Source organism: Chionomys nivalis, chromosome 7 (genome assembly GCF_950005125.1).
Source record: "Chionomys nivalis chromosome 7, mChiNiv1.1, whole genome shotgun sequence".
Lineage (NCBI taxonomy): Eukaryota > Metazoa > Chordata > Mammalia > Rodentia > Cricetidae > Chionomys > Chionomys nivalis.
In genome coordinates this window covers 32,388,675-32,400,683 of record NC_080092.1, presented here as the reverse complement: position 1 = coordinate 32,400,683, position 12,009 = coordinate 32,388,675, and the positions used below count along the sequence as shown (strand labels likewise).

General features: G+C 41.7%; 2 protein-coding genes across 2 annotated transcripts in view; both read left to right on the top strand.

Annotated features, from left to right (window-relative positions):
• The window catches only part of Canx (calnexin), a 35,401-nt gene extending 26,784 nt beyond the window's left edge, over positions 1-8,617 (top strand). Inside the window, exons 9-15 of the mRNA XM_057774641.1 lie at positions 547-660; positions 1,318-1,474; positions 3,000-3,215; positions 3,799-3,918; positions 5,071-5,200; positions 5,331-5,410; positions 6,272-8,617. Coding sequence (XP_057630624.1) covers positions 547-660; positions 1,318-1,474; positions 3,000-3,215; positions 3,799-3,918; positions 5,071-5,200; positions 5,331-5,410; positions 6,272-6,325 — 871 coding nt within the window. The 3' untranslated portion in view covers positions 6,326-8,617. The remainder of the gene's footprint in view (positions 1-546; positions 661-1,317; positions 1,475-2,999; positions 3,216-3,798; positions 3,919-5,070; positions 5,201-5,330; positions 5,411-6,271) is intronic.
• Positions 8,618-10,460: 1,843 nt separating this feature from the next.
• Maml1 (mastermind like transcriptional coactivator 1) overlaps positions 10,461-12,009 on the top strand; it is a 39,841-nt gene continuing 38,292 nt past the window's right edge. The window contains exon 1 of the mRNA XM_057775823.1: positions 10,461-11,061. Coding sequence (XP_057631806.1) covers positions 10,726-11,061 — 336 coding nt within the window. The 5' untranslated portion in view covers positions 10,461-10,725. The remainder of the gene's footprint in view (positions 11,062-12,009) is intronic.

Genomic DNA, 12,009 nt, shown 5'->3' with positions numbered 1-12,009 from the left:
GAGCTGCTTTGTGGGTGCTGGGAATTGAACCCGGGTCCTCTGGAAAAACAGCCAGTGTTCTTAACCAATGAGCCATCTCTGCAGCTCTCATATTTTTGTTTGTTTTTGTTTTTTCAGTATTTTGGGTTTATTTGTTTGTTTAATAAAAATATTTCTTGAAATTTATTTTTGAGACAGAATCTTATCATATAACCCTAGCTGACCTGGAACCTATATAGACCAGGGTGGCCTCAAACTAAGAGAGATCTATCTGCCTCCCAAGTGCTTGAATTATAGGTGTGCACAACCACACCCAGCTAATTTTAAATTTGTGTTTATTTGTATGTTGAGCATCTTTTCCTCTGACTCTTGATTATTCCTATAGTTCAGTAAAGAAATGTCTACATGATCCTTGGCTGCTGTTTTCAGTTGAGTTTCAGTAGGTTAAGATACATGGTTTACAAATATTTTCTAGGTTGAATTAGTTCAGTTTTCTAAGAGACAACATTGACTGCTTTGCTTCTCTGGCCAGTGTTGTCATCGCTGGTGTTTTCTGTTTTGTTTAAGGGATGAAGATGCCCCTGCTAAAATTCCAGATGAAGAGGCCACAAAGCCTGAAGGCTGGCTAGATGATGAGTCTGATTATATCCCAGACCCCGATGCGGACAAACCAGAGGATTGGTGAGCATTTGAGTTTGCTTTTAGAATTACCTGTTGTTTTGTTTTAAATTAAAAGCAATAACTATGGACGTGATGTTGTAAACCTTTGATCACAGCACTGGGGAGGCAGAGGCAGGCAGATATCTATGAGATTTGAGGCCAACTTGGCCTATAAAGTCAGTTCCAGGACAGCCAGAGTTGTCTGTTATACATAGAAACCTTCTGTCTTGGAAAAGCACGAGTAAATAAATAAAATAATAAATGCGTGTGTGCGCATACACACACACACACACAAAAGGAAGCAAGGGAAAAGAAAAGAACCCAGACGTGTTGGTGCACACTTGAATCTCAGCACTCAGAGGCAGGCAGAGCTTTTGAGTTCAAGGCCAGCCTGATCTACAGAGAATTCCTCAACAGCCGGGACTACACAGAAAAATCCTTCCCACCCCACCCCCAAAAGGCAATGAGTACAGCCAAATAACAAAGTTTATTAGAGACCTACAAACTTTATGCTTAATTTCATTGTGTAAAAACAAAATTGATCTTTTATGAAAGATTATTGCTACTGGAAATGAGAAATGAGATTACTGTTCTGTAGTTTGCTGCTGATACAGCTCCAGCAGCTTCTTGAGAGCATAGGGCTGACTCTTCATTTGTAACTTGTTTGTACCTCCACAGGGATGAGGATATGGATGGAGAGTGGGAGGCTCCTCAGATTGCCAACCCGAAATGTGAGTCAGCCCCTGGGTGTGGTGTCTGGCAGCGACCTATGATTGACAACCCCAATTATAAGGGTAAATGGAAACCTCCCATGATTGACAATCCTAACTACCAGGTTTGTGCCTCTTGATGCTTTAGTTGTTTTATTAATCTGTTTCTATCTGGGTAGAAGCTTGAGCAGTAGTGAAGGAAGCAGGTTTGATGACTATATTCAAGATGCTGAATCAAGAAGAGAAAGTAAATATAAGACAGTTGAATAGGCTAAACATAAAACCTAAAACAGCAGTGAAAAGTGTTCACAATTGCTATGTAACCTTTGTTTAAAAATGAAAGTAGAAGCCAAGCAGAGGTGGTGCATGCCTTTAATACCTTTAATCCCAGCATTTGGGAAGGCAGAGGCAGAAACCTTGCCTCGAAAAACTATAAACAAATAAATAAGTAAATAAATAAATGAATAAGTGTGGGGTAGAAGAACTTACATGCCCTATTGTCAAGTGTCAGGGTTCTTTCAGCCACAGGATCCAGATGTTAGATTGGCTATAAGAGAATTGTAATGGGTATTGGATCTTACCATGTAAAGTCAGCCCATTGCTTGGTCTCATTGGTTTTCCTCACCTGCCAAAAGACAGGTGCACGTGAAGTGATTGGAATATGTATAGTGCAGTTGTGAAGCCCCAGTTGTATTCTGGGAATGTATCTATTGAGATCTTTATTTGGCTTCAGTTTCCAAGCAAAGAAAACTATAATCATTCATTTCCACTTAGACTTTAAGATGTAAGGTAGAGCTAGCTACATCTGTGTACGTATTCTGTGTGTGCTTTTCTATTGTAAAATGGTTTTAGTTGTACATTTAGATAACCAAGATGAAATAAAAATTGTACTTCGGCTTGCCATTTAGATGTTTGGATATGTCAATACATTCCTATAATTCTAACACTTGGTTATTGGTATGAGGACCAGGAGTTGGAGGTCAACTTCAGCTATAATTAAGAGAATCAGGAGTAGTTTGAGGCTGTCCTGGGCTTTGTGAAACCTTATTTAACAAAACCAAACCAAGTTGACATTTAACAATTATTCTGTAGGCAGCCACCTAGTGGGTTGTTTTGTTGAAGATTAGTATTGAGACTGAATCCGGCGTCTCATGCATGCTAGGCAAGCTCTGTACCTCTGAACCACATCCCTAGCTATCACTGAGAGTCATCACAGCTAAAACCATTGTTACACATGTGTCAGGATATTTGTAGTCAGTACTTTTTTAGTTATTATTTAGAGGTAAATTACAGTTGAAGTCTATAAATTTTATTTTAAATCACCTCTGGGAAACGGCTTTACTGACTACATTCCACCAACACTTGATAGGGTGGAGTGGGCTGCACAGAGCCACCATGGGTTGGTTCAGAACAGGATCTGGAGGTTGGAAATTGAGTTAAGTGGAATCCAGAAATCAGAGTATAAAAACATCTTTAGCGTTTATTGTTCTGCTGTCTGTTTAAATTTGATAAAGTTAATGGTTATCTCTCTCCATTGAACATGCAAAATGAGTCTTACAGATTTTCTTTTTTATTTTTATCTGAAATAATGTTTTGAAACCTTTTTTCTCCTCCTCTCCACCAAAAAACAAAAAAAAAACCCAAAACTAGGGAGTCTGGAAACCAAGGAAAATACCAAATCCAGATTTCTTTGAAGACCTGGAACCTTTTAAGATGACTCCTTTCAGTGCTATTGGCTTGGAGCTCTGGTCCATGACTTCCGACATTTTTTTTGACAACTTTATTATTAGTGGTGACCGCAGAGTAGTTGACGATTGGGCCAATGATGGATGGGGCCTGAAGAAAGCTGCTGATGGGGCTGCTGAGGTTAGTGAGTGTTTATTACTGTACATTTGTATCTGCTTCTGGGGGAAACTGATCGTTTGGTGAAAAGCAGGATTTTTTGTTTGTTTGTTTTGTTTTGTTTTGTTTTTTTGGTATTTAGACCTGATTATATTAGTCTCATATTCTGGCTTTAGAGTCCTGTATGTGTGTGCAGTGTGCGTGCATGCGTGTTTACCATTTAAGTATGCTTTAATGCATTAACATTGCTGAGTCTTTGTTTACCCCTTGTATGGAATAGTGTAACTAATAGTGTGGCTGAGCTGGGATTTGAAGGGCCAAAGAGCTGGTATGAAAACATTACATTCTTCATCTCTGTTTCCTGAGTAAGGGACCTTTTTGCGGTTATTACAAGCCACCTTTTGCTTTGTCTATGAAGGTGAAACCTCATGATGGCAAGACAGGAAAATGGGGGCTTTTTTCTATTTTCCTTATGTGTATCTTAGTTTGACTTTGAAAAGGAAACAACTTAAGTTGTACACCATGCCTTGAGTAAACATGGAACAATCAGTCTAGCCTGTATTTGGTATCAAAAGCCAGTTTTCTGAATTATTGTTTTGTTTTTCAGCCAGGTGTAGTGGGACAGATGCTGGAGGCAGCTGAAGAACGTCCATGGCTCTGGGTGGTCTACATTCTGACTGTAGCTTTGCCAGTGTTCCTTGTGATCCTCTTCTGCTGTTCTGGAAAGGTAGGATGCCTCCTTAGAGCTACTTTTAGAACGAGCTCTTTTGATGTTAATGAAAAATAACTAACATTGTATTGACTGAGATTTTCTTTAGGAGCTGTTTGATAAGTACTTGATTATTATTTTGCATTGACTTTTTTTTTTTTTTAAACAAGTTTACTTTTGGGTTTGAGCCACTGGAGGTGACACTTCTATCTCTGCCAGACTTCAAAGGAGGCTGCTCTAGCACAGGTCCTCTGACTACCTTAAATAACAATAAAAAAAGTAAAATAGAAACCTTTATTTAAAATTATTTAAAACCCTTGAGTGTGACAAACAACAGCATTCAACTCAAAATAGCACCCTTCTAATGGAGTGAGCATTTTATTCTGCACAATCAGGACATATCGGCAAACGTGGGATAGGATGTAGGGACACTGGGCAGGGCTGGCACCTAGTCCTCCTTGCCTGGCTCTCCTCTCTAGCAAGTAGACCATGGTTGTATTGACTTGTAAAACCTTAGCCACCATTTCTCAGTGCACATTGGGCTCAGATGACAGGATTTGTCACTCTGTTCTACTGTTCTTAATGTTCCTTTTAGAGAAAAAAGGAACAACTTAGATATGAGATCAGCCACCTGGGCACAAGTCGGTTTTTCTCCTGATGTTATTTTATTCTTACCTTTTGTTATTTGACCTGTGGTTATTCATGCATCTCTCCCTCCGTGCTTTCACTCTCTCAAAGCAATACTTCTTTAAACTGTACATGCAGATTTTAAAGCTTGAGTGTTTTTCTTATTCAGACCTTGTTACACACTGTCTTGTAACTTAGAATTGGACCTGCATATATGGCACTCTGTTAGATTCAAAGGTCTCTTTCCAACCTTACCTTCACCACTCTTGGGATTATCTGTGTCTGAGTCAGCTTGACAAGCTAGGCCTGGACTTCCTGCCTGAACCTTTATTCTTATTGTTTATTCTATTTTGGTACCGCTCTCGCTCTGCTTCCCTCATTTTCCCTCCCATAAAAAAATTAATTAGAATTATATCTTTCACGTTTCTGCATATCAACCCTGTCCACAGCCTTGGACACATTTTACCCACAGACATTTAGGAGTTGAGGGGTAATATGTTTGTGACGACATAAACATGGTTCTTGCACTTGGTAACATTTCAGAAACAGTCCAGTGCTATGGAGTACAAGAAGACGGATGCGCCGCAGCCAGATGTGAAGGAGGAAGAAGGGAAGGAAGAAGAGAAGAACAAGGGGGATGAAGAAGAAGAAGAAGAAGAAGAAGAGAAACTTGGTGAGTGGTACTGAGAACTCTATCCTAAATCCTGACTAACAAAACATGTTACAGGAAAGATTGTTTTTATGCTCATTGTCGTCAAAGTCAGATGTGAAGGTTTGTTCAATTGTTTTATTTTCTGTCTTAGAAGAGAAACAGAAAAGTGATGCTGAAGAAGATGGTGGCAGTGGCAGTCAAGATGAGGAAGATAGAAAACCTACAGCAGAGGTAAAGGGGGCTAATACATTACTCCAGTCATCTAAGCTGAGAGTATATTTATTAAATGAGTTTTTAAAAAATTAGTGTGGGGGTGTGTGTGTGAGTGCAAGTGCTTGAAGATGCCAGAGGATTTTATGTGATCTCAAAAGGTATTTTTCTGTGTGGAAACTTTATTTTATTTGTTTATTTATTTGTTTGTGATATGTAGAAGTTGGGAAAGAAAAATAGGCTTTCTGAGAGGGGAGTATTGAGTTTAACAGTCCTGTAACATTTATGTCTCCTCGGTGTCTCCTCAAAGGTATTTCTTGCATATCACTACATTTTAAACTTTTTGAGATAGGGTTTCATATAGCCCATGCTGACATTGAACTCCGTAGTCAAGGATAATACTGAACTTCTGACCTTTCTGCCTTCATGCCTGGTATTATAGGTGCATGTTCCACCCTACTTATTTTATGTGGACTGTAGGTGCTCTTGAGAGCACCTGGGTTCAGTTGTTGGCACTCACATGATGGCTCACAACTGTCTGTGTAACTTTACTCCTAAGGGAATCTATTGCCCTCTTCTGGCTCCGAGGGTACCGGGTATGCAGTGTGGATACACATCCAGGCAAATACTCACAAAATAAAAATAAATAATGCCCCTCCCAAATGAAAGAAAATGTTGATAGGTTTGAGGAAAGTACATGCTTTTGGAAAAAAGAATAAAATTGGATGCCTGTAATCCCACTACCAAAAACAATATACTTTTAAAACAATATACTGTTTTTCCCCCAATTATGAGATAAATGATTATGGAAATTTGGCAAGAAGTTTGTTTTTTTAAATATGCTAATTATATGGTGAACTTCTCTTCTTTTCATCTAAATAGGAGGATGAAATTTTGAACAGATCACCAAGAAACAGAAAGCCACGAAGAGAGTGAAACAATCTTAAGAACTTGATCTGTTATTTCCTCCCTCCCTTTCCCCTGCAAGTATGGTCCTAGGAGAGGGCCTGGTATACCTTAGGTGGGAACTCAGAAAACCTCAAGACGCCACCATCTACAGGTTCCAGTGGATACTAGTCTGTAATTATAAACATCTAGCAGTAAATAATTGCAGTTGTAAAGGACCCTATTTCTGTAGAAAAGAACATTTAACATAATAATGGTTGTGAAATGTAACATGAAGCAACTAACTTGTGTTTTTGTTTTGATGTTTTTAAAATCTTTGGGTTTCTCCCCCACCCCCTTTGTTCCTTTGTTTTCTTTTTTCTGGGTTTTTTTTTTTTTTTTTTTGATAGAATTTTTGCCAGTTTAAAATCTTGGCTTAATTTAATATATTAATCTGTTCATGCAGAAATAACACCAACATTAGGAATGCTAGGGGGAATGAATTGCAGTTTTTATAACATTTTTTTTTAAGTTTGGTATTAAAACATTCATGTGTCTCTCTGTCCCTAAAATTGTAATCACGTTCAAATGCAGTCATTTGTGATTATAATCTTGTTTTGTGTGCTTCCATTGCTTAATTCCTCTTAAGGATATAAGAGAAGAATTGGATGGAAGCCCAAATTTATATCAAAGTTCCCTTTGAGTTGTATTGAATAGACCCAAAAAGAACTAAAAGAAGATTTTTCACTTGGTGTTTGATCAGATCATAAAGTGCAGTGTTGTGTTGTCCTTGGGACTGCTCCATTCACAGACAGCTTTGCAGAGGAGAGGAGCTGGCTTAATGCGGCAGTTCACACTGCACTTCCCACACAGGAGGCCAGACAGCGCGTGACCTCTGGAACTCAAGGCTTTTAAGGAATGCTGGTTGTGCCTCAGTAGACAATTTCATCACTTGTTCCACTGTGTTGACACTGTTTTACTCACGGGTCTCCTCAGTCCCCAGCTTTCTCTGCTATGCATTTTCTTCACAGTGCAGCTTGCAGTCCGTTGCTGAAAATTATAAGCTCTGCATAGTGTTAGCTTTACTGTGATTACATCTGTTTCTTATTTTAAGCAGGCCCATACCTTTCCAGGGTCCAACTACAGGATAGATTACAGACTTCATTAGTGTCTATTTCTTTTACTCTGTGTAGACTTTAGAAAGTCTAATCCAGAGGTGGGCCAATTCAGAATTAACTGTAATTGAACATAGGCTAAAAGTGTTTATGGGAGAATTGACACATAGCATGAGTTATTTGACTTTTGTAGGATATTTAAAATCTTTATTTGCAGTTCATGTAACAGTTGTGTCTTAAAATTCACACAATAAAGCAGTCCTGTTCAAAATTTTTTTTATTGTGGCTTGAAGAATTTTTTAAAGTGAACTTAGAATTGTTTTTCATGTGGAATGCAGATGGGTGCTAGAAGAGCCTCTCCCGCATCACTATGATGTGATGATATCGTTATACCACACTGAAATGTATTCAGAAACATGTTTCAAGTTTATTCTTTCTCCAGAGGCGTTCCAATTGTACCGATGATACTGTTCCTTGCACTGAATATATATAAACACTCCACAGTGTTTATATTGGGGAGATACTAGGAAAGAAAATATATTTGTAATGGATGAAGGCTGTGTTATTTGTTGTCTTTTTAAACACTGGTTGATTTCATTTCTTTTGAGGGTGGAATGCATTTTTCTTGCTGTTCAGTGCTTTATCCCCATCTGTTGTTTGTGGTCACGGTACCATAGCTATGTAGCAGATGTTACCAAATTGTATAGAATGAAATAAACAGTTACTAGCAAGAAATGAATACATGTCTGCAGGTTTCTCTTTGAAGCAAACATGGCGATGATTGCTTTTTAGAAATCTGTTAATCTGTTTAGTCATTCCGCATTGACATGTTTCATGCCTACTTTATTTCACCCAGGCTGTAAAATGACAGATTTTTTTATATCATTGGTGGTGTCATTACCTTTCTGGGACCCTCTTTCTCCTTAAATGTCTGACACATTAATGAATGACCAGCAATCATCTTACAAAAAGCTTACTGGACTGGTGTTATAGCTCAGTAGGTAGAACTGTCAAGCATGCACAAAGCGCCATAGGTTTTCTTCTCTGGCACTGAATAAAAATAATAAACTCTTACATTCTGATATTCTATGCTGGATTCCTTGTTGCGTTGTTGTGAAATGCCCACTCCTTCAGCTGTGGTCTTCTATTTCTTGTCCACGAAGTACTCTTCACTTTCAGATTGTCATGTTACTACATGGTGTTACATTAAAGCCCTGTGTTAAGTCTGCTTTTGCCTGGACTTTATGATAACCTTAGATGTGTTTTACTGTTTGAATAATGGTTTGATCTTTTTGTTGGCTACTATAGAAGAGTTTGGTTCCGTCTTGTATTTAACTTCCTCTGCCCAGTAATGGTTTAGTCATCATTGTGTAAAATGGACAACAGCTCAAACAGGGAATCTTTTTTTTACTTTTTTTTTTCTTTCAGTGCTGGGATTTGAACTGCTGTGTTACCATTAAACTACAGTCTCTCCTTCTAAGATAATAATTTTTAAGATGTATGGAAACTATTTGAATGTTTTTATAAAAAAATAATCTTTGTGCCAGTTGTGGCATACACCTTTAGTCCCAGTGTTGGGGAGATAAGAGGCAGGCAGATTTCTATGAGTTCAAGGCCAGCCTGCTCTACACCTGGACAGCTAGGTCTGTTACACAGAGAAATCCTGTCTTGAAAAACCAAAAAGGGTGGGGGGATAATCTTTGCTTTGGCTCCATATTTGAGATTATTGAAAGTCATACTGAAGATATTTTGTGTTTAAGGTTTTAGATTGCTTCCTGAATTGATACATTATACACAGTATATGTAGTGCTTCTAGTTAAGAGTTTTGAAGACAACTTTGTATTTCTAGCTGGTCATAATAGTGCACCCTGTAATCCCTTCCCTCAGAATGCAGAAGCAGAATAAGTAAGGTCAGCCTCAGCTAGACAATTCTTTTAAGGCTAATCTGGGGTACTTGACGCGTCTCAAAATGTTTCATGGCTGGGTGTGTAGTAAGTGGTAATGCTTGAGGCCCTGGATTCAACCCTTCAGCACTGCACACACAAAAAAAGATTCCTCGTTTAACTTGATTGATTGATAGATATTGGAATGTTTAGGTACTGGTAAGAAGCAAGACACCATTTACCTTTGTAGCCCACTTCCTTTACCAAAAAACTTAAAATTCCTGTTTTTCTACTACATTTGGCTGTTAGCTTTTTAAAATAAAACTTTCATGAACCCTTGTAAGAGGTTAAGAGTAACATGTTTGAGCTGATGGTGTGATCTAGTGCGCAGCCTCGCAGCATCTCCTGTGGCAGACAATGTACAATAAGAGTTTTTTGCTCCTTTCCCGGCTTGTTTCCTTTGCCCATTTGTTTGCTAGTTGCATCACTGGAACCTAGTGTCTTTGGGTTGAAGTTTGAGTCACTCAATTTTATATGCCGATCGTTTTTTTTTTTTTTTTTTTTTTTTTTTTTCCGAGACAGGGTTTCTCCGTAGCCCGATCGGTTTTAAGTGTAAACCCCTGGGGATCGAATTAACTCCGGTTTCCCCCTAGTGAGGCTGAGGAGTGATTCGCGCTTTTCCCCCTTCCAAGTTATGAAATTTTGCTGACAGTAACAGTGATTCCTAATCTGCCAGCTATAATGGGGAAAACCTCTACTAGGTCACTCAAACAATCGTGGAGCTGCATGTAAGGAATTAGGTCAGAAATGGATGACCTCGGAATAGTGTGGGCAGACGGAAAATGTAGACCGCTTTGGGTCTGGCGCTTCCACCACACTCGGATTTACCCCGCTTTCCTCGCGAACCCGGAAGGGACTGCCTTCAGGGGGCGGTGTTGAGAAAACGTGGCTCCTCTTGGATAGGCTGCTGTCAGTCACAAGTCTACTCTCCAGCACTGAGCCCGCCTCGGGGCTTCCCTTCCCTTCTCGCCTGAGTGTTCAGTTTAAATACCCGAGCCTCTGTAACGTGCTCGACCCCACGCCCTCGGGCAGCGGGTTTCGTCTGGTTGGACAAAACTGCTGTCCATCAGCAGTGACGCAGGATTCGCCGGCCCAGGCCCCGCCCTCTTCCGAAAGCCCCGAAAACAATTTTAAGATGGCGGCGGCAGCGGCGCGGAAAACAATGGGGCAGGGGTGCCGGGGACAGGCCAAGGCCTGAGGCGGGCGGCGTGCGCTGGCCTGGAGTCGGGCCGAGCGGGGTCGGAGGAAGACCCACCGCCGCGCCCGAACCCGCTACACCGCCCGCCGGGGCATGGCGCGACCGTGAGGCGGACCAGGGCCGCCAGAAGCGGAGGAGCCCGAAGTGCCAGCCGGCGCCGAGAGGCTCGGGCCCGGCCCGCGCCGCCCGCGGCCCATGGTGCTGCCCACCTGCCCCATGGCGGAGTTCGCGCTGCCGCGGCACAGCGCGGTCATGGAGCGCCTCCGCCGGCGCATAGAGCTGTGCCGGCGCCACCACAGCACCTGTGAGGCCCGCTACGAGGCCGTGTCTCCCGAGCGCCTGGAGCTCGAGCGCCAGCACACCTTCGCCCTGCACCAGCGCTGCATCCAGGCCAAGGCCAAGCGCGCCGGCAAGCACCGGCAGCCGCCCGCCGCCGCCCCGGCCCCGGCATCCGCTCCGGCCCCCGCCCCGGCCCCAGCGGCCGCGCGCCTGGACGCAGCGGACGGCCCGGAGCACGGCCGCCCGGTTGCGGTGAGTACGGCAGACTCCTGCTGCATCAGCCCTTTCTCCCGAAAACGCCTCCCCCGGCGTGGATCGGGCCTCGGGGAAACTTCCCCGGGCGTCCCCACTTCTGGGTCTGGGTCCTGGGAGGAGGCTAACATGGCAGGGAGCTGGGCGCTTGTCATCTTCGGGAAGTGGCACTGCGGTGTACTTTGGGAAAACGTTACTACGGTGGGAACTTTGAGTGAAGTCGGGGCAGGAAAGGCAGAACTTTAGTTGCTGTTAAGCTTTTCTCCCAAACTTGTTTGCCGACTGTTGAGAACTTCATCTTGTAACAAGACCCGCGTTGGAGGTGCCTACGATGTTGGGCGTTCTGGCACTTTAGGCCTGGCCTCCTTTAGTCTGCAAATGTTGATTGGATCCTTACTCTGTGGAAGGTCCGGAGCTGTAGGCAGGGTTAGAGCTTTAATATGGAAATAAGTCGCCATTCAGTTGACAGTATCCTATGGCTTTCGAATGGCGAATTGAAAAGCCTTTGGAAGCTTCAGTAAACTGTATGGTCTGCTCATTGAGTTGCATAAGAAGTATTACTTTTTTTAGGGGACCGTGGAATTTTGTGAAAACGAGAGTCTTGCTATACTATTGACAGTTCCAATTTTAACCTGTTAAGCCTTTTTAAAATCTCTGATAATATTAATAGTTGTTGAACGGGGGAAATGACGTTAGTTGTTGGTCAGTTGTGGCCTTTGGTTTTTTTTAGTAGCTGATCCTGAGATTTGTTAGTGGTGTTGCCTCCCTGAAAAGAGAAACCGGGGGGGGGGGGGAGTGTTAATAAATTCTTGGTAATTTAAAAGTAAAAGTTTACAACAGTTAAGTTGTTCATTAATTCTAATTCATGTCTTTATTGTCTCTCACTTGGTTCATTGTAATACTCTTTCCTGGGTGATTGTAAAACTGGTGTTAGACTTTGAGTCACTT